Below are 27,569 nucleotides of genomic sequence, written 5' to 3' on the forward strand. Positions count from 1 at the left end.
TGGGGTCACCCGTGTCCTATGGACACATTTCTAGTTTAACTATTAATAAGGAAACACATTACCCCTGTAACGTTGCCAATTTTGAGGCCTGATGCAAAATATCTATGCTCTAGGCCTTGTGGGTTAAAGGAAGACGATTTTTTTTATATTCTTATAACTCCTTTCTGGTTACCATGACAACAAGTTTTCTGCATAGAATCAAATTCTTTGAACAACTTTGGAAACCGAACAATCCTGGCAAGTTTGGTTGAAATCACACTTGTAGTTTTTAAGGGGACATTTTTAATCTAATGAATTCTAACATTCAAACAAACACGTGAATCGATATATGCCTCTACATCGCAGATTGCGGTGGCATAAAAAAGCCTAAATCGGTAAAATTGAAAATGTTGCAGACTTTGTTCGATTGGGCCTGTTCATGGAGGTACTGGAAAGTACAAACTACCGTCCACGCCCTCTAGTACCGGCTTAAGCAGAAGTCAACATTTAACGTGAAATGGTAAAAATTTGAATTTGGAAACATCATGGAACATACACATAAATATTGTCATTTTATAAAAGCGGCGTATGGTCCGTACGTATATAATACGTACATGTGTCCTTAACGAAAAAAATAACAATGGACGGACTGCTATTGATTATAGCAGGTTTTTCGATGCGTTTTAATGGAGCACTGTCCGAGTACTTTTTTCTGCGGGGATTAATATTTCTTCCATTTTGTTAAAACCAGGAGATCTTACATTTCTGCTTACATGACAATGTAAAGAAACATGGTGAAACCGGTGTTTAGCTTCAGACAGGAAGTTCGCTATGGTAACCCACGAATAGAGGGAACCCATGAATAGAAATAAGGTTCTATTCGTTTAAATTTTCCATAGGTATGTGTTCTATTACTCCAGGTTGAACAAGAGCGATCAGTGAATACATGTGTCGCCTCATGATAGCCAATTGCATGTTGCATCTACTTTGTAGCAGGAAACACAAAAATCATTAACAAGCCAAAACGCGTTTGTTGTTTATATACATGTGTCAAAACTCGGCCAAAAAATCAGTCAACCATAAAACCCATGTACTTGAGATACCAATCAATCCTGTAAAGTTTCATTGAAATTGCATTAGTGTTATAACAGTAGTCTGGACAAATCTTAAAAAATAAAAATAATTAAAGGGTCATGACTTACAACAAGAGCCACCGCCGGGCGGGGGCAACGCTCGACTTTTTACTTTTTCTAAACGCAAACATAGAAAGGTTTGAACATATATTGACGTTTCCTTTTTATAAATTTAGTTGGTCTGTCTTGTCACATTAGTTTTGTTTATATATTTTGTATATATATGAATAACAACATTAAGCATATTTCTAAAAATAGCAACAGTACGCAATTTCTTAAAAAAGCAACATGACGCAATTTCTAAAAATAGAAAAAATGTCGCAATTTCTAAAAACAGAAAAAAATGACATAATTTCTAAAAATAAAAAAATGACGCAATTTCTAAAAATAGCAACAATGATGCAATTTCTAAAAATAGAAAAATTGATGCAATTTCTAAAAATAGCAACAATGACGCAATTTCTAAAAATAGCAACAATGACGCAATTTCTAAATATAGAAAAAAATGACGCAATTTCTAAAAATAGAAAAAATGACGCAATTTCTAAAAATAGAAAAAAATGACGCAATTTCTAAAAATAGAAAAAAATGACGCAATTTCTAAAAATAGCAACAATGACGCATTCTAAAAATAGAAAAAAATGACGCAATTTCTAAAAATAGCAACAATGACGCAATTTCTAAAAGTAGAAAAAATGACGCAATTTCTAAAAATAGAAACAATGACGCAATTTCTAAAAAAAAGAAGAAAAATGACGCAATTTCTAAAAATAGAAGAAAAAATAGAAGAAAAATGACGCAATTTCTAAAAATAGAAAAAAATGACGCAATTTCTAAAAATAGAAAAAAGGACGCAATTTCTAAAAATAGAAACAATGACGCAATTTCTAAAAATAGAAAAAAATGACGCAATTTCTAAAAATAGAAACAATGACGCAATTTCTAAAAATAGAACAAAAATGACGCAATTTCTAAAAATAGAAAAAAATGACGCAATTTCTAAAATATATATACATGTATATATATGTATATATATATATATTTGATATATATATATATATTTGATATATATATATTTGATTATATATATATATATATATATATATATATATATATATATATATATACATGTATATATATGTATATATATTTATATTTGATATATATATATATATATATATGTATATATATATATACATGCATATATATATATATATATTTATATATATATATATACCTGCATATATGTATATATATACACACACACACATTTATATATATATATATATATAATACATATACTATACATACACACACACCAATAAATGCACAATCTGAGAAAATTCAGTAATATAACCTTCAAGGTCAAGGTCTTTAAAGAGCCCAAGCAAATTTGGGTTTGATAAACAACAAGGTCTGGTCCTTAAGAATGTTCTGTTATAATATGAAGTTTATCCCTTCAAAAATAGCAAAGTTACAGTCAGTTACTGCCAAAACAATGAAAATTTCAATAATTTGACCTTCAAAGGCAATGTCATTAATGAGTGAAGGTCAAGGTCTTTCGGTATATTTTAAACAGTTATCTTTGAAGATTATTATGTTCAAGTTTGAAGACAATCCATTCAAAAATAACAAAGTTACAGCCAATAATAGCCAAAAAAATGAAAATTTCAATAATTTGACCTTCAAAGTCAAGGTCATTGATGAGTGAATGTCAAGGTCTGACTGGTTATTTTTAAGGGATATCCTTGAAGATTATTATGTTCAAGTTTGAAGACAATCCATTCAAAAATAACAAAGTAACAGCCAATAACAGCATGAACAAGCAAAAATTGGACTTTTAACCTTGAAGGTCAAGGTCATTTATGGATGAAGGTCAAGGTTAGTGTGGTCTACTGAAAGGTCTTGTCCCAAAGGTTGTTGTGGCCAAGTATGAAGACAATACACCAAGAAATAAAAAAGTTATGATCCAGGTACAATTTTTTTCGGACGGCAACGGCAAAGGTAACGCCGACCTGACTATAACAATACCTCGACTTTTTTTTTCAAAAAAAAAAAAGTCGAGCTAAAAATTATTGAACCGGAGAATGCCAATGATATGCACAACTACACTTCAGACTTTGTTAACTCATTCCTGTAAAGTTTGGATGATATTGCACCGGATGTTTCTGAGGTGTAGTCCAGAAAAACTTCTGTGTAGCTGCCAACACAAAAATACCTAAGCTAAAATCTGTGTAATATTAGCAACAATCGATCCTGTAAAGTCTCATTGAAATTGTAAAAGTGGTATAAGAGGAGTAGTCCGAACAAACTTTAAAAATAAGAATTATTAAAGGACATTAACTTCGTCAGAAATCACGAACCAGAAAATGCCGACTATATGCACAACTTGACTCGGTACCGATTATTCCTTCAAAGTTTGAATGAAATTGCACCAGTACTTTTTGAGGGGTAGTCCTGGCAAGTTTTATTGAGACGGACGGACAGAGGGTCATACAGAAGACAGAGAAGTAATCCCTTTGTCATCATAGCTATTTTTAGTATAGGGTTTTTAATGTTTTAGTGCTGGAGTGGCAGGATCACTTGCAAAGGAATAGATGTATGAATCAGCACCGTTTGTTCTGCCAGATTTTTATTTCATATTCGGTTTGACGGTACTAAATATTGGAGCAATTTGAGGTGTGCACTCAAATATTTGCCGACACTGAAATTGTCTTTATGACCCACCAACCCATCCTAGTATACAATCTTACACTGGTACATCAAATCACTTCATGGCCCGACAAGTTTCATTACAATGACTTGTAATAACTTAGTGTCCTACATTCAATTTATGCTCAGTTAAAGCTGTTGTTTTTGTCTTTATATCCCTTTTTTCATAGAAAATTCAGGAAATCAGGGACCGGAGTCTGTTGGGGGTTTAACCTCATTAAATCACCTGGTGATCTGTGCCCTAGCACAACTTGTTTATCAAATTCTGAGAAAATGCCATGTAAACCATGGAAGTCCCGCCATAATACTCATCTCTCTAGTTCTGCCCACACTACCCTCCCCAATCCCCATCATTTCTACCTCTCTTTTAAAAAAGTCACCCAAACACCTTCTGCTCATGATAACATAACATCAGATCACTGTTTAAACTCATTTATTACATTTTATTTTGACATGTATTTACAAAAGAAACACACATAAAATATATTTATAACAACAAAGATGAAATTTAATGAGACCTATCTTACAAATGAACAATGGGTATCTTTAAATAAAACTTGTTTCTCCCTATTCTTTTATGAATTACAGCATTGCATGAACCTTTAAATATTTGTATAACTGTAACATTCGTTGAAAAAACAGCATTGAACAATGAAAGTCATTGAAGTGAACAAGTTATCTACTTTTTTTCCTTAATATAAATAATAATTAAAATTCAATCAATATATGAAAAAGATAAAAAAATATTTTTAGTGGCCTTAAAAGTAAAACTGACACTGTAAGGGGCCATGTGATGACTTTCAAGCTTTACTGAGAAGACTGAGCTCCGGAGCCTCTTCTTGCACTATTTCAGGCCTGAAACACAAGTATAGTTTTCTCATATAAAAAAAAATCAGTCTTTAAAAGCTACTTTTCAGAAATAATAAATTCACTATGTAACAATACCTATTGATAATGCACAAATTATTATCCATGAGCATGAGAGTATATATGCTCAGTTGTCAATTATCTACAATATTTCAAAATTTGTTAGCCCTTTTCTTAAGTATCATTATAAAAAACAATGAATTGAAGTATAATGTATATAAACCTCTGTGAAAGGGAGCAGCGTTTAATATACTTAAACCAATTTTTGAAAGAAATAGAGATAAAACGTTTTATAATGGAACAGTTTATTAAGTTAAAGGCACATTATGCCCCAAATATATAGGTCTGCTTGTTTGTTGTTTGCTTTTTCTTTAGAAGCAGCGAACATGTGCAAGTAATGTTTTATAAATGGACTCGAAGCATATGGAATGCTTATCATCGACAGTAAGTAGTGCTGGATGTAAAATATTTTGTTGTTATGGTAACAACATTTAAACAAAGTGGTGTCAAGACTTACTTTTTATAGCTTTTACCTTTTTTTTTTTTTTTAAAAATGTGCAGCTCAAGAAAGTTCAGCTACTTGTATATGGTCAATGGACATATTTGTTTTTCTTTTTTGGAAAATGTTATAAAAAAATTATTAATTAAAAGATTTTAGGACAGTGATTTTTCTCACTTAATTGGGAAGGCCTCTTAATTGTGGGAAAATCTATCGCTAAAATTGATAATTTGGGAAGTAAAAAAGCATGTTTAAGTTCTGATTTTTGGGAAAACTGCATGATTTTAAAGAAAATTTCAATTGGGAAGAGCTTTTTATCGGAGCCTGTTATATAAGCAGGAAAGTCACTGTAGGAAATGAGAAAAAAAAAAATAAGAATATCATTTTTGGCACTTTATGGGCCTTTAACTTTTAACTGTCTTTTGAAGATATGAGTATGGAAACATGATTGTCAAGTTCTTAAAAAATTTGTTTTATATTCCTAAAGCCCTACTTATGTCAACACTAATCTTCATGGTGAAGAACAACTAGATCTATCACAATTTTGGGTCATTTTTCACAATTAAAATAATTATTCTGGAAAACGGAATGAAAGAATGATCTGAAATTTTGCACACTAGTTATTAATCTAGACCTACATCAAATGGAACATTTATCTCGAAAAATTATTTCTAGTCCCATCATGTCAAAAAACCTCAGTGGAGTCCCTTTAAAGTAATGTGTTTGTAACAAACAACTTGTTTTAAAGGGCTAATATTGTAATAACTAAATTAAACTATTCACGTAAACTCAATGAAACATTATACATGTACAATCAAGTGGTAAAAGTGACTTCACACATACATTTGACTTTAATTAACAAACACATAGAAAAGATTTGAAAACACAGATATGCATAAAAACAGCATTTTGAACACAGTTCAAATGTAAGTATACACACTATGAAAAAAGGTAAATAAAAATAAATTAGAAACATGAAATAATACAATTTTTGTGTTCACTACACAAAACATGTAAAAGGAAAAGCTTGTCAAATCTGATAAATGTAAAATAAAATTCTTGTCTTTTTCAGAATTTTTGGCAAAAGTAATGAATGAACTTCATAATGTTCTGATGGAATAACCATTAAATGATCATATATACCTCGACTAGTTCAGACAATTTTAGATTCTTTTTAAAACAAAGTAACAACATTGGTAAAACATTTTAAAGGCACATTATGCTTCAGAAATGAATAAATTTTTACTTCTTCCAAAAGGACAAAGCTGAGTTTTATATGGTTTAAATAATAACTTACAAGCATGTAAGATGTTTGTTACCTGAAGTAAGTAGTGCTATAGTGAAATTATTTGTCGAAAAGTAGCCAAAGTAAACAAAGTAGTAACTTGACTTCCATACAAAATACTAATTCACTGAAGCAGTACTAATTGTCAAAAAGCAAAAGAAGAAAAATATGTTAACTTTTTTTGAAACTATAGAAGTACACCAAAAACAAAAAGTTTTATAGAAATTAAAATAAAAACATTTCTGGGGTATAATGGGCCTTTAACATTTAAAATGTCACAAGGTAAAAAGAATGTACATCCTGACTTAGACACATACTCTACACCCTGGTAATACTTTTCCACAGATCTTACTACTGAGCTTACCCCCACTTACTTAAACATCTTCTCCCAATATCACTACTATACAACAACATATTCCCCTGGCAGTGATGCAATTTGTCCTCAATTTGTAATACAAATGCAGGTAAAAGGCAAACACTTTAAAATAATAATTGTTGAATTTCAAATTCTACAAAACTACAATGTAATATTTAAAGAAATAGAAATCACTATCACTTTAACAAAATTCTGCCTGCCATTGAATTTATGTACCATTTGAAAGTATATCTTGTCACCTTAAGCAGTAACAGGTTAACTCCTATTGAATAATATAAGGAGTAAACCCTTTACTGCACTAAGGTGACAATCTGTTCTGTTAAATTGAAATTTGTTTCAGTTTCTAGAAACTGGTTTTAATCACTACATGTATAAGTAAATAAAACATTTTTTTTAATTGCTAGTCAGATACGCACATTAAATATCTCAAGAAAAAAAATGGAATTTAATACTGAGTCCATTACATGAAGAAAATCTGTAATCAATTATGACATAAATTATTTCACAGTTTCAGCAATATGCTGTCAAACAACATAAAAGATAATATATGAGCCTTGTCACGACAAAACCAACATAATGGGTTTGCGACCAGTATGGATCCAGACCAGCCTGCGCTACTGCGCAGTCTGATCAGGATCCATGCTGTTCGCTTTTAAACCTTTTAACAAGTAGAGAAACTGATAGCGAACAGCATGGATCCTGATCAGACTGCGCGGATGCGCAGGCTGGTCTGGATCCATGCTGGTCGTTGGTTTTGTTGTGACGCGGCTTTATTATAAAATACAATATAAGAGATCAGATGACAACAAAAATTTCAAAAAGTATCTATGACTTTAGATGACATCATGATTATCCGTGGAATATTACATCATATATTGGATGGTGTAACAATATGACAACATTATGACATCCAATGAATCACTTCATATTATATAAGGTGTAGAACTGTAGTTGAGAATGCAGATCCAATGTGAAATATCTAGTCCCATTCTCTTCTACCAGTGCTTCTGAAACAAATAAATAATTTGTTAACTTTTGTCTGGTTCTAGTGATTCCTACAAAGATATGGACACATAATGAATTGCAAATATTATGACAAATGAGGCTATATATGCTTATCAAAGGAAGCTGTTTGGGTGGATAGAAAGGAACTACAAAATAATTGAATGATATTTATAGTTGGAAAGAAATTCATAATTATATAATTTTTCTACGAAAATAATGAAAGGATAGCCAAAAAGTAATAACATCTTTAACAGTAATTCATATACAATGTATACATATATAGTAGGATGGTAAAGTGTTAAATTACAAAACCTTTCAAGTCTACCAGTTTTTTTCCATGCATTTACATACAGGTATAATTTAATAAAGTAATCATTGGACTGGATGATTAAAATACATTTAATTTCGAATATCCTTATAATTTCATTGCTAATATAAAATTAAAATGCTAAATATTTAATAAATGATATACAAATGTATAAGAATTATCTTTTTAAGTGTTCTTTGACTAAAAAATGTAACAACTGTTCAACAATAATTATGCTATTATATAAAACATATAAAATACATGTGCTGAATGTAATCAAAGCATTAAGTGAGAATTAAGGCTAAAAGTACAACAATTCCTGATTTCACCTGTATTATCCAGTAACATAAACAATGTTCCAAAATTGTATTCTGGGCTTATCCTGTTTTAAATTTAGAACTGTTCATGTTTATTTTTCAAATGGGTTTTCATACCAACAAGAGCACCACAAAGACGACGCAATGTACATCCAATTGAAAGTTTGTTTGAGAAATCAAAATTAATAGGCTAAAAAATGTCAAACATTCGGGTGAAGCATAAGGTAATGAAAATTGGCGTAAGTGAGCATAACCAATTTGTTAAAGTTGTACGCTATTGTGTGACAGACCCCTAAGTACCAGTGTATTGTAATAAATATAGGGTAACTCTTAAAATGATAATGGTAACAAAGCATAAACCAGCCTTCTCATTACAGTGTCTATATAACAGTCTAACCGAGTCTGCAATATTTTTAATTTTGTCTGCATCATTTTCAATTTTGTTATTTTGGGCGTCCTTTTTCTCTATTTTATATTGTTGGCCGATCATTTTTTGCGGTCTAATATCAATATCCCTCACTGAAAAGTTCTAAATTTAGGACAAGAGGGCCATGATGGCCCTGAGGTCGCTCACCTGTATATAGGCCCCCCCCCCTCCCCCGGGCCAATTTTTACCCAAGGGCTTTTATTTGTTTACTTGAACAGACTTGGTAGACACCCATAAGAAGATGTTTCATGCTAAACATCTAAGTTCTAGCTCATTGGCTTTTTTAAAAGAAGATTTTTAAAGTTTTTACTATACACATATAGTTAAAAACAATGACACCCCTAGGGCAGGGCCAGTTTTGACCCCCGGGCGTTTATTTTAACACACTTTGTAGATATTTACTTAAAGATGTTTCATGCTTAATATCTAAACTCTAGCTATTTGGGTTCTTCCAAAGAAGATTTTTAAGTTTTTGCTATACACATATAAGGAAAATCAATGACCACCCCCCCCTGGCGGGGCCAGTTTTGACCCCAGGGCTTTTATTTGAACATACTTGGTAGACACCCATTAGAACATGTTTCATGCTAAATATCTTAGCTCTAGCTCTTTGGGTTCTTTAAAAGAAGATTTTTTAAGTTTTTACTATATGTATATAGGGAAAATCAATGACCCCCAGGGGCGGGGCCAATTTTGACCACAGGGCTTTTATTTGAACAAACTTGGTAGACACCCATTAGAACATGTTTCATGCTAAATATCTTAGCTCTAGCTCTTTGGGTTCTTTAAAAGAAGATTTTTTAAGTTTTTACTATATGCATATAGGGAAAATCAATGACCCCCCCGGGCGGGGCCAATTTTGACCCCAGGGCTTTTATTTGAACAAACTTGGTAGACACTCACTAGAAGATGTTTCATGCCAAATATCTAAGCTTTAGCTCTTATGTTTTTTTAAAAGAAGATATTTAGAGTTTTTTCTTTTGGTTGCCATGGCAACCAGAGTTCTGCATGGAATAAAATTCTTTGAACAATTTTTAAAGGTGACCACCAAAGGAACATTCCTGTGAAGTTTGGATGAAACTGGCTCAGTGGTTTATGAGGAGATGTCATTTAAAGCAAAAGTTTACGGACGGACGGACGACGGCCGGACGCCGGACGAAAAGCGATCCCAAAAGCTCACCCTGTCACTTTGTGACAGGTGAGCAAATAACGCCATCACACAATTTTAGCCAGATAAATGTTAAGCATAATGAATAAACTTAAGTGTATAAACTTACTCCAGAATTATGAACATTTCAGATTTTCCCAGCTGATCCCAGGATATAATTAAACTTTTACAGTTACAACTCCAAAAATCAGCTCAACAGGTTGACTAATAATACTGTGATGGGTAGTACACCATGAAGTAATAATTGTTAAATGTGTTTTTATGCCAGAGGGTTTAGCTTGAAAAACCAAAATTTTCAGTGTTCTGGATCAACAACTATTTTTCCTACAATGTTTTATGATATACCTAACAATAAATGTCTACACAACTTTGACAGAATATTGAGTACAATATGAAGACCAACATGTCACAATAAAGTAGTCTAACTCACAGTATCTGTATTTACATGTACATAAAGTACAATACTCTCTCCATCTAATAATGTTTAGTGTCAGAATAAAAAACAACAACTTATTTCACAAAAATATCATATACTTTACAAGAAGGTCATGATAGCCTGGGATCACTGACAAGAGATACATTGTTATAAAAGGTCACAGTTTTTTAATTCTTCAATGCTTAAGTCAGTAAAAAGGACTCATTGGGTTTGTCATTTCTTAACCCAAGTTAAATAATTTTTTTAAGCATTAGGAGATGGCTGGTACGAAATGCTACATGACAAATATATCCAATGCTCTTGGGATTGTAATTTCACACGACTTAAATGTTATATAAACTAAGTGACCCCAGTGACGTGATTTTCAAAAAGAAAATTTTTAAAACAGTTTTTACAACGAAAGTCTTTTTAAATCAAGTGACTCAAGGGCAGAGCCATTATTGATCCTTGGGATATGACATATAATTTTTGTATATATCCACTACGCAAAGTTAAATACCAAACATCTAAACTCTAACCATAATGCATCTTTTTTCCTTTACAAGTTCCTTATTAAAAATGTGACCCACTAGCCAGGGCCAATTTTGAACCCATGGCAAGGACATGACTTTGAAAACTTTTGTAGATGCTAATAAGGCAAATATCTAAGCTTTGGACATTGTGTATTCACACAAGAAAACTGAATTGTATTATCCATTTACAAGTCTATCTAAACTATGTGACCGCTGGGGCAGTGCCAATTTTAGGGCATAATTTATATAACTTTTGCAGAGGACCACAAAGTGATGTTACATGCATATAATCTAAGCTAGTGGCATTAAGTTTCTATTTAAGTATATGCTTAGCTCCTGTGACCTACTTATGCATCAAACTCGAACCATTTAATATATGTGTCACCTAAAGATCGTTCCTATAAATTTTGATCAAAATCGACCTAGTGGTTAAGGAGATGTTGTTTAAAGAAACTGTAGATAATGACAGACGATGGACACACAGTCATCACAAAACCTCAACTCTGAGCTAAAATACAGTGCAAATACTTAAGTAATTCTAAAACTAAAATGAAACATCAGTGGTATGGATTTTTTTGATTTCAGAAAAATAAATTAGTTTATCTTTGACTTCTTTTCCAAACAATCATCATACATGTATCTTTAAATGATTTATCTATGACCTATATATTTTAAAGATTAATAGTAAATACGTATTTTCTTACATTAGTCTTACCTCCTTTCTGGGGATTTTGATGCTGATTGATGCTTACGAACTGGAGATCTGGACCTGAAAATAAACACCATAATTAACCATTAATCTGTTGGAATTTGGAAGATCTGCCTCTGCCACCAATATAAAGCCGTACCTGCTTGCACATCACAGCAGCCTGGCAAGGCAATATACTGTTGGCTGACATGTCACAAATTTCAAATTTTCATCCAAGTTTGCCTCAATTTCATACTAGAAAATTTCAAAGTTTGAAGCTAGACAAGTTCAATAACAAATGACAAGAGAAAAAAAGAGTTTCATACTTAAATTGTGGAGGATAATTCATCTAAATTTATGTTTCTGCACATCAAGATTCAATAAAAAAAAGTTATTCTCAGTATATATTATTATTGTAGCTCTATTTGTGATACATAGATGACAATGACTCGTAGCCATTTCATTTATTGCAACAAAGAAATCTGCTATATTTATTTGAAAATTCTAAAAATCAACTGTTTAGTTAACCTTGGGGAAAGTTGTGTATATGTAAGAAAAACTGGTTCAAAATACCAAATATTTTAACACAGGCAGATCACAATGAGACAATGTTTTAACAATAAGTAAAAGAAATGCAGACTCTGTATGTTTGTGCCCATTAATATTCATTAACACAGCAATATCCTTACTATAACTGGTGATTAATACATATTAAAATGCACCTTCACTTATTATTTTCTAAGCAAAAGTGGAATTCTGACTGATTTTTGAAACATAACCGGACATTTTCAAATTTAATCACAAGGAATGGAACTTGTGCTACTCTTCCTTACATGTAATACAATTTCATTTTTGTCAGAAGATTAAATTGCAAAAGAATTCCACCATTAAGTTTAAATTGACCATACCTGCTCCTGTATCTCCTTGGTGATGGTGACCTTCTTCTGGGTGACCTTGACCTGTAACCATAGCAAGCAAAATTTTTATCATGAAACGGACGCTCTATATAAATCAAAATGATGACAATATTAAATGATGATATGAACATGTAGAGATGTAAATAATGTTTCTATGTCCTGTCAAACCTTTTTGAAAGACTGCCTTACAATAAATGAATAATTAATCAAATTCCTAATTCTTTCTAATATTTTGTTTTACTAGAAATGTGCCTATAGGACATTTGTGCCTCTACTTCATTTTGTGTCACAATGGCATACTTATAAATATTTTATTAAAGTCAAGTTTATATTACAATCTCATTAAAATCAGATCACCGTTTTCGCTCTGTTACTCTTCGCAACAAAGTGAAGGTGAAGGGTAGTTAGAATATGATTTTGATGAGATTGGTTTATATTAATAAGTTTATATGTATACATGTAATTTTACTATTTTTTTATAATCAGTTTCACAAAATGTATGATTAGGAAACTCTTGTTCTTGATTAAAGTATTACACATGTGACCTTTACTTAATGATCTTTAAACAACTAGGGGTATCCTACAGCCCCTGGGCAATGTAAGTTTCATAACCTTTGGGTGATTTCTTCTCAAGTTATTGATAAGATTTTTTTTACAGCGTCAGTGTCCATGACCTTTGACCTCAAAATCAAGATAGCATCTACATATACTTGCAATATTGCTTCAAAGTCAACCAAACGTAATTCTTACAGTGATAAACAATAAGTAACTTATGATGTTCAGTCTGCTACTATGTTTAGTTTGAGCCTACATTTTAATGATGACTCATCAATTTCTCTTGTTTTAATAACTAAAATCCCAGAAACTTCATATGGACCGTTCCAAATTCAAATCAATGAAAATCAGCAGGGTCAGATTTCAGTTTAAACTTGTGATAATTATGTGTGGTCACCTTAGTGCAATAATGTGTTTACTCCCATTAAATTACATAAGTAGTTAACCAATTACAGCACTAAGGTGATGGCGTCACTGTGATGTCGTTATGTTTTATTTGTAAATTTAATGAAATCTAATGCTACATTTTACAACAATATTTTGCAGTTAACATTTACTTATTCTTCACATCATACTAGGTCAGGTTACTGTTCTACTGATAGACTGAAATGATCATATGAGTAAACTGTACCTGTACTTTCTCAATACCAAAAGTGATATTACAAAAGAATAACAGAAATCAAAAACTTTAAGGGAATCCAATTATTAAAGCAGCATGCATCCGGATTCTTAGAAAACTTAACATATTGTTTTAAATTGTGCACATATAAAGTGATCTAAATAATAAGAAATAGAAATTACCAATTACACTTAAAATATGCAGGAATATCTCTTATTCTTAACATAATGCTGTGGAAATTTGTAGAGGGTGGAGTCTGTGACATTTAAAATATGTAAAAAGAACCTGGTGGTGACTATTTATACAAAATATACACTATTGATACACATGTATTTTTCTTGAATTCTGTATTTTGAAATACTCATTTTTAGTAATCAGGAGGCATGCAACTTTAAAAATGAAATATTGCAGACTACTTTAACTATTACCCTGCTGAAATTGAATCCTGATTTGCCTTAATAGTCTTATCACTCATAAAGAGCCAGGCCAACCGCCACATCCATACAGTTGGCCAGACTTTGGAGAATTAACTTTAATTTTTCATCTTGAAATTCCAAAAATTGACACGGATCAGGAGTTTCAAAAATAAAAATTTGACAAATCCATTTTAGTCATTCAACAGGCTAAGAGCTAAATCTTTTTATGAAAATAATCATATTGTGTATTTTATCCTTCTTTTTATCTACTTTAAATTGAAAAGAAAGCAGTGTCAAATTAAAACCAATCCTGTCATACATTTGTTACAATATGTTTACCTTTGCAGTGTGTTATATTTACATAATGATAACAAGTCGAGATAACATCGAAGAAGGGATTTACAGGAGGGTGCAACAAACATCGTAGAAATGAGAGAGGCTGAATGCAATCTTGACGACTTAAATTGGTACAAGATGAAGGCGACATTTTTGAATAGGTGCCCATTATTTAAATTTTCTGGATGGTACAAATAGAACTATACAGTTCATAATTGACAAATCGTTGTAATCTTAAGCAATTTGAAGTCCAACGACGGAGCTAGCCACATTTAACTTTTATGTGAAGAGGCGAGATTATTTTCTTGAAGAGTTGTTGATTATGTAGGGGCGCCGAAGATTTGTCGATCAACCACGATAAGCATGATAAATTATGGCAAACAAGAGCATTTGCCTTTTCCATCCACTAGACGACTAATTGTGTAGTGTAGTCTATGAGAGACCTAAAAGTAAGTTGACTTTTGGTGAAGAGGTCGAGACGAGACGAGGCGAGGGATGTATACAGCTCTTCATGTGTTGGCTATACCGGAGAGACTTTGCACCGAAGATAATTGGGGATTTTATGAAGCATGTAAACAATCAGCAGCATATCTGACCCTATCCAACAAAATATGAATATAAATGATTATTAATATTCATACAATTCACAATAATAATTAATGAAAGTCACAAAATGTCCAAGAAGTTGGATATATCACAACACAAACAACTAATAAAAGACGATCCAAAATTGTTTCATTTTTCATTGGTATGTCTTGCTTATATTGAAAATGCTCTTTAAAGTAAAATAATTTCGATAAATAATAGCAAACAATACTCTGACAACATACTTTATGGCTAACATATGTACAGTAAACAATAACGAAACGAAACAATTTTCAAAACGTTTCTTACAAAACTCCATTAAAAAGCATTTTCTTTCAATCTAAATGAGGAAATGATTCACCAAACATACACATAAAATGGAACTTTGTTCTTACCTTGACCTGCCTCTGAATCCTCGACGACCACCTCCACCACCACCACCACCCCAACCGCCACCACCACGGCCACCACCACGTCTAGGTGGACCACCACGACCCCAGCGAGTTTTACCATTTGATGGTTCAACTCTCACTCGTCTACCATTAATCCTCCTGTAGGAAAAAAAAATCTTAATATCCTTACAAGTTACAGTTATCACAAAATAAATTCTGTATTTTAATTTACCTTCATCAAAGTTAACACCGTGCAAATTGCAATAAGACAATGTAATGCAAATTTTTAAACACATACTACTTATAAAATAATTTACAATACTGTACAGTGAGTCAGTGAGGACCACTGATCAAGGAAGGTATTTGTCAACAAAAATGTTTTTTACTCTCTAATAATCTGTCAAGAAAAAGACTTTACAAGTGACAGAAATTGTGTATTAAATGGAAATTTTTTATTTTCCAAATAATGTCTATAAAATAAGTTGTAAAATTGTCGTTTAAAAATCCAATGTCTGTTTTAAAAGCAGATCTATGTAAACTATGCTTTATAACTTAACATGAGCATTGTATTGTGGTATGTATTTCATCAGTTGAGCCTCGAGTTTAACACACTCAATTTCAATAAAAATTACATGTACATTCTACATTGTGGTGGTTGTGAAAAACTGTCCTATGTCATTCAGATTTCAGTAAAATAGTTATACTGATAAGTTTTACAAAGTTACTAATTAAACATTCATTGTGCAAATTGTGTTAATGATAAAAGTTATACATTAAATATTAATTTGAAAGTATCAGAGTATACTTACGCGCCATCCAAGGCTTTACAAGCATCATCTACATCTCTTGGATCTTCAAACTCAACAAATGCAAATCCAGGTGGATTTCTTGCTACCCATACATTTCTCAGAGGTCCATACCTCTGGAATACTTCCTCTAGTTCCTGTTTAGCTGCACCATCACCAAGGTCTCCTACATACACCTTACAATCGCTGTTAGAACCCCGAGACATTATGCTGCAAATATATAGTTCATCAGACTTTAAATAGGGAGCTCGAAGAGCTGGCCAAAAGGTCCTGATCACGAAGCCAGCTTTACGGTAATGCAAGTAACTGCTAGATAGTGATGGTTTCGTCAAAACTATCATGACTATTTCATCATACATGGTGTTCACTAGTCATGAAATCCTGAGGGTCATTTTGACTAAGTTTTACCGACTATAAGGTCAAATCCCCATGATTTTAACAAAAATTGAACCTCCAGTTAAAATCCTGAGGGTCAAATTAGGGCTTTTGGAAATTTGAAGGATCAAAGAGTCATTTCAAGGGTCAAAGAGACACCCTACCCTTATCATACATGGTTAAAGTAAATCAAGCTCGCTTTGAGATTTGCCTTATTCATACGGGGAAGTCAAAGACCGGGCCCGCGAAGCGGGTCCGGGCTTTGGCTTGCCCGGCTATAGACTACACGTGTATATTTAAAAGAAAATCACATAAAAAACAATTAAAAAATATATAAAATTCTATACCTATCAAAGAAATTTTCAGTGTCAGTTCTAGTCGGGCGCCGCCATTTACAATGTAACTCAATGATAAATGGCGGGGTATTCCGATAACGGAACAAATCTCCACTTTTCGGATAAATGTTAATCGCCGAGTGTTCCGAATGAAAACGGAAGCGGTACATGTAATACCGAATGACACCTTTAAAACGGAAAGAATGAAAGGAATTTTTAACGACTTCCCCGTCCATAGGCTTTGCCTAATTTCATATTATTATAATAATGTTAACCATTTTCTTTGTTAAATATTGAAATAATCATCAAATAAAACAAATTTATAAATTATCGTACGAGATAGTGCGGGTACGAAACCGAAGGTAAAAATAAAAACATAAAAATAGGAATGATAAGAGAATAGAACAACACATCCACAGAATAAAACTATTGTTAAACCACTCATCATTGTTCTTACAGATAGTTATATTTGAAATATTACGAGCACTTTGTAGAAAAGCACATTTTACCAATATTTTTTTACCAATTTTATTGTTCGCCTCCGTGTCCGGTGTAGCTGTGGTATCTGTACGTCGTGAGAATAGGTAGATACTGTAAGTTCGTTAACTCAAATTTTATACATTTTACTATTTATATTTATACACATAGAATAAGGTATTCATTACTTTGTTGTTACTTGAACTGTTCAAATATTTGTTTGTGTGAATTGAACATAATTTGCAGGTGATTAAGATTACAAAACAAGAAAATTAAATACCAAAACCATCACAGATATATCTTATATTTAGCTCCATGCTACCATCAGTGGCATCCTTACCTATTCTTACCACAGGCAGAGTATGCGTAATTCCTTGGTCAGAAAATCAAGCACTTGTACTCTCGGATTGACAATATCATTAAAAAGAAATCCAAACACTAGGATTCCAGCAACAAAACTTCAAAATCCAATCTGAACCACTTAAGCCGATAAGCGTACAGCCTTCAACAGTTAAACTGTGCAAGACGATTGCCCAACCCAAAATTGTCAGTATATTTTCACGTGCCAAAGCTAGATTCTGAGATATTTTTGTTCCGGGTCAAAATGGACCCATACACATAAATAGCACAATGTCTCAATCCATAATATAATTATCAGATTATTTTTTGCCGAAGTCAAAGGTCTTGCCTGCTAATTTTCATAGTGATATGTGGTGGTTTTTAGAATCAAATTAATTTTCTGTTAACCTAAATCATTTAGATGTGTATACACAAATATATTTTGTTACAGTTAAGCCCTGAATGTAAGTAGTGCATTGCATATTATTGTAAAAGAAGTATTGAAATCCGTCCTGTATAATTTTCAGCTTTTACTTTCAGAATGTTTGACAGTGGATAAACATATCAAATATTTAGTTAAGTTTCCATACTGTTAGAGGGAAGATGTCATTCAAGAGAGATGGAAATGATAAGGGTGCCTTAGACAATCAAAGGGTAAGATTGTTATGATTTTTTTTCATAGTTGAAAAATTAATTCAGAGATACATATTATTCAACATACATATATGTATTTGCTGCAAGAGGGCTTTTGTCCGCCCTGTCATTTTTGGACAGGAGGGTTTTTGTCTGTGAGGGCTCTGTTTGTTTCCCTTTAACCACACATTTTATAAAATTTTGAATTTCAATTCAATTTAAAAATGCAAAGCACAAAGCAGAGGCTACATGTATCTTAAGGTTGGAGATCTGACAAAAAGAAAATACTGCCAGCTCAAGTAGTCACTTTACTTTATTGTCAGATCACTGACATCATTGCGAATATTTTATTATTTAAAGGCCTGCTGACATTGATATAAATAAAGAAGGTATAGTATAATGAACTGCACAAAGTACCTCAGACGACATGTACTAAGCATTATAGTGACCTCCCAGTCAGCTCCAAACATTGAATGTAACTCAGCTTTCTGCTTCGGTCAATTAGATGAACAATCTTTTGCTGCTTGTTGCTCTTTTGTCACTAAAAAAATTATAGTGATGTAGTATTTTCAATGGAAGACAAAATACCACTTTTGGCAAATTGCACATTCAGCGTTTCATTCATCAGGTAATATTTAGCATCTAAGTAACATGCTGTAAATAGATAATTACAGAAAAAATTAGAATGTTTGCCCTTTCAATAGAAGTTAAAATGTATTAATGTGCCTTTAAGGATTAAGACATACTTATTTTAGCTTGATAATGAGGCATATACATGTTTATAGATTTACATTGTAGAAGAGGCGAGTGGCAGATTTATTGTTTGAGGACATACAGGAAGAGGAAGTGACTAGACTGAGCAATGGAAAGTACGTAAAATATTATAGTCTTTAAAACTCAAGTTCATAACCAGTCAGAACATCCAGAAATGGAATTGAACCAGCCCAGTTGTCAATATTATTCAAGGGATTTTTTTTTTTTTTTTTTTGGGGGGGGGGGGGGGGGGGGGGGGGTCATATTTTGTTGTACTTATTAAATGCATAATTAATTTTTCTGTTACAAACACAAGTTTACCATATATATTAGATTTCATACATTATGTTACATGCAATATACACTAATATATAATATTACTTAGCATTCTGTAAAGGTGATTCTCATTGGACAATTATTATTGTCATAAACACAGCTGCTGCATATTAAAGACTTGCAGTTTGTTATATGGTCATTTTTGTGTCGCCTTGAAAAGGTGACATATAGGGGTTACTTTTGTCGGCGGTGTCGGTGGCGTCCGTGTCGGCGTCGTTGTCGGCATCCCCTAAAGCTTGTCCGGAGCATAACTCAGTCACTATAAGTCTGAATGACTTCAAACTTGGTATGCATGCTTCTTTCAATAACCCAAAGTGCAGTGCACAAGGACCGGTACTCTGCAGTTCTTATTTTTTGAGTTATTGCCCTTTGTTAATTTTCATACTTTAATTTTGTCCGGGCCATTTCTCTTCAACTAAAAAAGCTATGGACTTGAAACTTCATAGGATGATAGATCTCATTATTAAGAAGTGCAGTGCACAAGAACCAGTACTCTGCACTTCCTAATTTTTGAGTTATTGCCCTTTGTTAATTTTCATACTTTATTTTTGTCCGGGCCATTTCTCCTAATGTATAAAAGCCATGGACTTGAAACTTCATAGGATGATAGATCTCATTATTAAGAAGTGCAGTGCACAAGAATGGGTACTCTGCATTTCTTATTTTTTGAGTAATTGCCCTTTGTTTATTTTCATACTTTAATTTTGTCCGGGCCATTTCTCCTTAAGTATAAAAGCTATGGACTTGAAACTTCATAGGATGATAGATCTCATTATTAAGAAGTGCAGTGCACAAGAATCGGTACTCTGCATTTCTTAATTTTTGAGTTATGGCCCTTTGTTAATTTTCATACTTAATTTTTTTCCAGGCCATTTCTCTGAAAGTATAAAAGTTATGGACTTGAAACTTCATAGGATGATAGATCTCATTAAAAAGAAGTGCAGTGCATAAGAACTGATACTCTGCATTTCTTATTTTTGAGTTATTGCCCTTTGTTGATTTTTATGCCCCCACAGAGTGGGAGCATATAGTGTTGCACTTGTCCGTCCGTCTGTCCGTCCGTCCGTATGTACGTCCGTCCGTCTGTCCGTACGTCCCGAAATCTTGTGAACGCAACTCCTCTTAAACCGGATGGCAGATTTTGCTTAAACTTCCAGGGATGAACAACCTTAATGTGTAGATGGCAGTAAAGGAAGGAATTTTTGCTGCGACCAAATTTAACAGAATTATGGCCCTTTGTTGATTTTTTCACTATATACCATATAGAAATTTTGTGAACGCAACTCCTCTTAAACCGGATGGCAGATTTTGCTTAAACTTCCAGGGATGAACAACCTTAATGTGTAGATGGTAGTGAAGGAAGGAATTTTTGCTGTGACCAAATTTAACAGAATTATGGCCCTTTGTTGATTTTTTCACTATATACTATATAGAAATTTTGTGAACGCAACTCCTCTTAAACCGGATGGCAGATTTTGCTTAAACTTCCAGGGATGAACAACCTTAATGTGTAGATGGTAGTAAAAGAAGGAATTTTTGCTGCGCTCAAATTTAATAGAATTATGGCCCTTTGTTGATTTTTTCACTATATACATGTACTATATAGAAATGTTGTTAACGCAACTCCTCTTAAACCGGATGGCAGATTTTGCTTAAACTTCCAGGGATGAACAACCTTAATGTGTAGATGGTAGTAAAGGAAGGAATTTTTGCTGCGACCAAATTTAACAGAATTATGGCCCTTTGTTGATTTTTTCACTATATACCATATAAATGTTGTCAGTGGGGGAATCCGTGTCCTTTGGACACAGTTCTAGTCTTACTTTATTTTTGTCCTGGTCATTTCTCCTCAAGTATGAAAGCTATGGACTTGAAACATCATAGAATGATAGATCTTATTGATAAGAAGTGCAGTGTAAAGAAACTTCTGCTCTGCACTTATTATTTTTTTAGTTATTGCCCTTTGTTATTTTTCATATTTCATTTTTGTCCTGGCCATTTCCCCTAAACTACATTGTTCACAAGGCGACACATCCGACTCGCGGAGTTCTAGTTAAATGATTGTTTGCTATATAAACATTGCATAGAAGCTCCAATCTTTTATATTGGACCATATAACCTGTTATAAATCCAGTTCTAGAGTTATAGCTGTTTATTTTGTCAAATACATCATTCAAAATTTAAAAAATATGATTCACAAGTAAACTTCTAGTTTCTATATTTTGAAGTTTTCATAATCCCATATTTCTTTATCAGGTATAAGTGCAAGATGTGTTCCAGTCAGCCTATATTTGACACTCTCAACATGTTTTATGTACATAAACAAGGCAAGAAACACTTGTACAGTAAGTAGTTACTTCAATTAACAACTATTCTAAGAAAGTGGGGTCATCCTACATCAGCTTTGTTGACAAAACACTGTTTAAAGTTTTATGTGCAACTTGGTATCTCTTCAACCACTGAATAGGGGCATCATTACGGCCGAGTGGTTAAAGTCAAACTTCAAACCACTTGCATCTCACAACTGTTGGTTTAAATCCCACTTGGGACTTTGGATCCGTTCATGTGTTAGTGATATGTAAAAACCCAATCCCCAAAAAATCAACCACTGAAGATATTCACTTGAAACTTCACACAATCATGGCTTCGGAACTATATTAGTTGGTCACTAGTCAATTACTGTATATCAAAAATTGATTTGTTTTAAATTATTTCCCTTTGTAAAAAATCCCGGAATTTTAAGGCTGTTGAATAATCCAGACCATTGGTATGACAGTATCTAGCAGCTCTTATGACAAGCTATGTCAAGTGAAGTTGAAGAATATCTTGTTTTTGAGAAGACAGCTAAAATATGTGCATAACATTGATCAAGGAAAACGTTAAATTCAAATACAAAATGTACATGTATGCTAAAAACGATGTGCTAAATGAAGGGTGATGATTGGTTTGGCATTGTGGGGAAAGGTATAAAAAAGTAGGTGTATTTGTGAGTTCTATTAATTCTAGTCTAACTAAACTTTGTTTCAACAATATATACAGGTATAGAATATGCAGCACAGCAAAAACAAGAGCTAGATGATTTGATTGAGAAAAGAAAACATGAACAAATGGTGAGAGATGGGAACGCAGTCACAAAACAAGTAAATATAAATCCATATAATTTACTAGTATTCAACTTAAAAGTGGACTGTTAAAGAGGAATTTGAAATAAAATGTGACTGATGTATAAGAATTTTATAGGGTTCAATAAAGAAACACAAATAGCTAAAAAATAATCTAATTTCCCAAAAATGTTGATAATTGTAATTCAAGGTTTACATTTTCTTAGGACTTATGTTTTTCAATTAAAACCTTTTTTTCATTACTCAAAATATTTTTCAATTGGGTAAACCCCGGACCAGTTCCTTATAAGGTAAAAAAAAGTAACAGGAAGTCATACAAAGTGCTTGTCTTGGTTAACTGTAAACATGCTTAATTTTTTACCTGGACTAGCCCTACTTCCATTTAGAACTGTCTATTATCAACTTGCGGGATATAAAGATGAAAATTTATAGTCACTATGTCAGCAGGTTAGAGCCTTGTCATACTGCATAGTTGTGTAGGTTGGAAAAACTCTATACTGGTGGCAAAGACTAACTACTTACGGATACAAGGTTTCAGCAGTGTATCAGTTAAGAAACTATTATTAAGAAAATATTACCTTTATATAACATTGTAAGTTATCAGGCAAAAAAATTTTTACAGAGAAAAAAACATTGCAATTTTTGAAAACAGCTTCATGTAAGGCATTTTTAACAAAAACAGTTCTAATTTATAAACATGTAAGTAAAAGTTATTGAAATAAACCAGTCAGTTCCAACACAAGACCCCAATACATGGAAAAAGCATGGACTACCACTGGTATAATAATTTATTATCATAAAGATATGTGTTAAAAAAATTCTTTATTTTCCTTAAATGCATTTTTGTTATATACAGGTAGTTGAAGAAACTGAAATTCATCAGGAATATAAAAATCCTATTCTTGGAATAAAGAAACCTAGGAAACTATATGAAAGAAAGGCTGTCCTGGATCTAAACATATCAAATATGAACAAGTCGAATACAACTACAACAATAGCACCTATTCCAACAGTAGCAACATGTGCAAATCAGTTACCTGGAAACAGGTTTAATAACACTTTTTCATCAAAACAACATAAATATTGCCCAGAAACTGTTCAAGTGTGTACAAGTGCCTCTTCCAGTACTACAAATAATTCTAGGTATTCAGGATCTCCGGATATTGCAGCTGACAGGAAGTTTAGGTCTTCATTTCAACATAAACAGCAGTCATCAGTAAAACATGGGGAGAAAAACACTATTGTCAATGCTATGAACGTTGGTAAATTTGTCAGAAATTCAAATGCTGAGCAGAATAATAAATATTATCTCTCTAGAAAGAAAGACAAAGAAGAGACAAGAAGTCTGATTAAAAAAATAGACGACAACTCTTCAAGCCAGACATTAGTATCACCTGCTCAAACATGGGAGTTCTATAAAGATTTTAAAGGAAAAGTGCCTTTTAAGATGAAGTCCAAAGAGGAACCAGTGAATAAATCATCTGAGGGTACTGAGGAACTTCAAAAAATACAGAATGGGGGCAATACTGAAATAAAAACAGTTCAAACAGCAAGTGGTACAAGCTTAGGAAAGGAACATGCTGAGAAGTACCTACATGCTCTTGGGTAAAGTCTATAATAATTATGCGATATAAGTTTTTATAAATAAGAATGTTTTATGTCCAACCATTGATAAGGGTGTGATTTTTATGTCTAAATATTGATAGAGAAATTGTTTGTGTCTAAGTATTGATAGATCAGAAAATATTTTATGTCTTAATATTCTTACATCAGACAGAAAATATTTTATGTCTTAAGTATTAATAAAGAAAATATTTTATGTCTGTGTATAGACAGAACAGGCAAAAAGTGTTTTATGTCTAAAAATTGATACATCAGACAGAAAATACTTTATGTCTAAAGATTGATACATCAAATAGAAAATGATTTATGTTGATGTATTGATAGAGCATTTTTTATGTATTTTTATTATAAATCCAATCGACAATCTGCATTTGTACCTCATGACCGTCCAATATATTCCTGTATTGGATGTTGTTTTCATATTAGAAGGTTAGGTACTTGTGTACTAAACAATGCTGGTCTGGTTTTCGATATTGGTGGTGATGATGATAATGATGATATTTCAAATTAAACGAAAGATATATTATAAAAAGGTTATTATACATTTTACTGTACAATACAGAATATATTTGGACTCGTACACAGCTTGAAAAGTCATATTGGACTCATCTAGCGACTCGTCCAATATGACTGCAAGCTGTGTACTCGTCCAAATATATTCCCTTATTGTACAGTAATATGTATAATAACCTATAAGTATTGTCAAGACAGAAAATATGAAAATATATTTATGACTAGGTATTGATAGAAACATTTAAATTTTGATACAAATAAAAAAATTCTGAAAAGTATTGATAGATAAGGTTTGATTTTAAGTTATGCTTATTTACTTTTAAAACTTCAATTTGAACCTTTTGTAGGTCTGGCTGGAAAAAAGATTGGACAGGAACTTGGATTAAGGATGAAAATGCTGAATTTGATTCTGATGATGAACCTCCAGATATACAATAAAATCTTTTGATTGTAAATAATTCCTTCATAGATACATTTTAATATAGACAACCTCCAATTAACATATGCTAGACACAGCCTCCATTTAATATTTGATATAATGAAACAGACATAGCTCTCATTCCACATGTTATATAATGTAACTTCTTGCATATTAGACAGGATTATCCCCCCCCCCTCCCCCAGTGCCTCATTACTGCTGTAACCCTGAGAGCTAGATATTCTGGTCATAGCCTCTATTTAATATGTTAAAAGGCAAATAATGTTACAAACAAAGCCACCATTATGGTGTAACAAGCACATTCAGTCTTTATTTATTTGATTTGATTCAGCATGTCCTACAATGTTACAAACACAGCCTCCTTATAATTTACACAGTGTTACACATAGACACACTGTCTCCATTTAATTTATCCAATGTAAATAACTCTAGTTTCTATTCAACATACATAATGTTACAGAAATTCCGAGTTTTACGCTGAAAACATTTTTTACTTGACGATGACATTTAAGTTCAATTAAGACAATGGTTGTTAAATATCTAATATGAAAATTCATGCCATAAATGACACTTGTTGTTTGCTAGCAACAATGTAATTGTGAAATTTTTATATCAATCTTATTTACCTGTTATGTTATTAAAAAGGAATAAAAGGAAAATGTGTGCATATGTGTTTTGTTGTATATCAAAAAGTGTCCAGATGAGCTGTTAGGATCACCCACATGTCCATTAAAGTTTATCCTTGACATCTCTCAAACAACTGGGTCAATGATAGACAAACTTTGCAAGGATTAGTTGTTTTATTATTGTTCAAGTAATTCCATTACATGCAGAACTTTGGTTGCCATAGTGACAGAAAGTGAAAAATAAAATCTCTAGAGAGGCTAAGAGCTTAGCTGATTGGCAAGTAATTTTAATGTATTAGGTGATAAATGTTTATTGTTAATGTGACTTCAAACCTATACACATATAATGGACTCGCGCCTAAAGACTTCCCAAAAAATTAACATTTTTGGAGGGTAGTGCAATGGATACAGACATTGCTTGATTCCAGGACAAATATCAGGTTCATAAACATGCAAGAAATAATTCATCTTTATGAGTTTATAAAGAAAGACACTAAAATTCTGCTTTGAAAATGCAAGGTGTATCTTGGATATTTCCTTACTATCTGTGTACAAAAATGTTGGAATAAAGGACGAGTATATGGTCAAAATTGACAAGTCAAGGTTCTTTAGTTTTAAATTGCAATAACAAGGGCCATCAGTGATAACAGTGTTGCCTCAAGATAACTAATCGCATGTTGCAGCTACTGTGTAGCAGGAGACCCAAAAATCATTAACAGGGCAAAACACATTTTTATACAAGGGCAATAACTCAGCTTAAGTTCATTCAAGTGAAAAACTTGTGTATTATGCACAAGTACTTGACCTACCAATCAATCCTGTAAAGTTTCATTGAAATTGCATAAGAGGAGTAGTCCGGACAAACTTTATTAACACCCTTTTCATTCAAGGGCCATAACTTGGCCTATATCATTCCAGCGGACAACCTGTGTTTTATGGGCAAGTACTTGACCTGCAAATCAATCCTGTAAATTTTCATTGAAATTGCATTAGTGGTATAAGAGGAGTAGTCCGGACAAACTTACAAATAATAATTAAAGGGCCATAAGTCAAAAAAATTTCATTGAACCATAAAAAGCCGATATGTACAACTAGACATGGAAGTGATCATTTCTGTAAAGTTTGGATGAAATTGCACCAGTAGTTTTTGAGATGTAGTCCAGACAAGCTTTTGTGTATCTGGCAACACAGAAAAACACCTTTCTTATTAAAGGGCCATAACTCTGGCCAAAAATCATTCAATATGCGCAAGGACTTGAGCTACAGATCAATCCAGTAAAGTGTCAATGAAATTGCATTAGTGGTATAAGAGGAGTAGTCTGAATAAACTTTAGAAATGAAAATTATTAAAGGCTCATAACTCTGTCAAAAATCATTGAACCCAGAAAAGCTGACGATATGCACAACTAGACTTGGTACTGATCATTTCTGTAAAGGTTGGATAAAATTGCACCATTGGTTTATGAAGAGTAGTCCTGACAAGTTTTGTGACGGACCGCCAGACAAACGACAGAGAAGTGATCCCAAAATGTCGCCACTACTCCATATAAAAGAGGTAAAAAAATAGCTATAAATAATTGTTATAAGGATGGTATGTATGTACTTTAGTGTATATAGAACTTTAAACTGATTGTATAAGAAAGCTATAGGCTTATTGACAC

General features: G+C 32.5%; 2 protein-coding genes across 8 annotated transcripts; one reads left to right on the forward strand and one right to left on the reverse strand.

Annotated features, from left to right (window-relative positions):
• Positions 1-6,713: 6,713 nt before the first annotated feature.
• On the reverse strand, positions 6,714-17,647 carry LOC132728341 (probable splicing factor, arginine/serine-rich 6). 6 transcript variants are annotated; one of them, XM_060713998.1, is made up of 6 exons: positions 17,571-17,647; positions 16,341-16,547; positions 15,535-15,690; positions 12,620-12,670; positions 11,739-11,792; positions 6,714-7,858 (listed from the first exon to the last, which is right to left on the reverse strand). In XM_060713998.1, the coding sequence occupies exons 2-6, from the start codon at positions 16,541-16,543 to the stop codon at positions 7,831-7,833; spliced, it is 492 nt and encodes a 163-aa protein (XP_060569981.1). In that variant the 5' UTR covers positions 16,544-16,547; positions 17,571-17,647; the 3' UTR covers positions 6,714-7,830. The 6 variants fall into 6 exon arrangements, 3 of the variants coding, with proteins under 3 accessions (XP_060569981.1, XP_060569983.1, XP_060569982.1); XM_060714000.1 differs by having other exon boundaries at positions 11,728-11,792; XM_060713999.1 differs by having other exon boundaries at positions 17,557-17,632.
• Positions 17,606-25,947, forward strand: LOC132728340 (uncharacterized). Of its 2 annotated transcripts, none has more exons than XM_060713996.1 (7): positions 17,606-17,640; positions 18,404-18,517; positions 19,295-19,365; positions 21,842-21,930; positions 22,625-22,725; positions 23,564-24,312; positions 25,191-25,947. In XM_060713996.1, the coding sequence occupies exons 2-7, from the start codon at positions 18,467-18,469 to the stop codon at positions 25,279-25,281; spliced, it is 1,152 nt and encodes a 383-aa protein (XP_060569979.1). In that variant the 5' UTR covers positions 17,606-17,640; positions 18,404-18,466; the 3' UTR covers positions 25,282-25,947. The 2 variants fall into 2 exon arrangements, with proteins under 2 accessions (XP_060569979.1, XP_060569980.1); XM_060713997.1 differs by lacking the exon at positions 17,606-17,640 and adding an exon at positions 17,654-17,701.
• Positions 25,948-27,569: the final 1,622 nt, after the last annotated feature.

Source organism: Ruditapes philippinarum, unplaced genomic scaffold (assembly GCF_026571515.1).
Source record: "Ruditapes philippinarum isolate M1 unplaced genomic scaffold, ASM2657151v2 ctg1462_1_1_1_1, whole genome shotgun sequence".
NCBI lineage: Eukaryota > Metazoa > Mollusca > Bivalvia > Venerida > Veneridae > Ruditapes > Ruditapes philippinarum.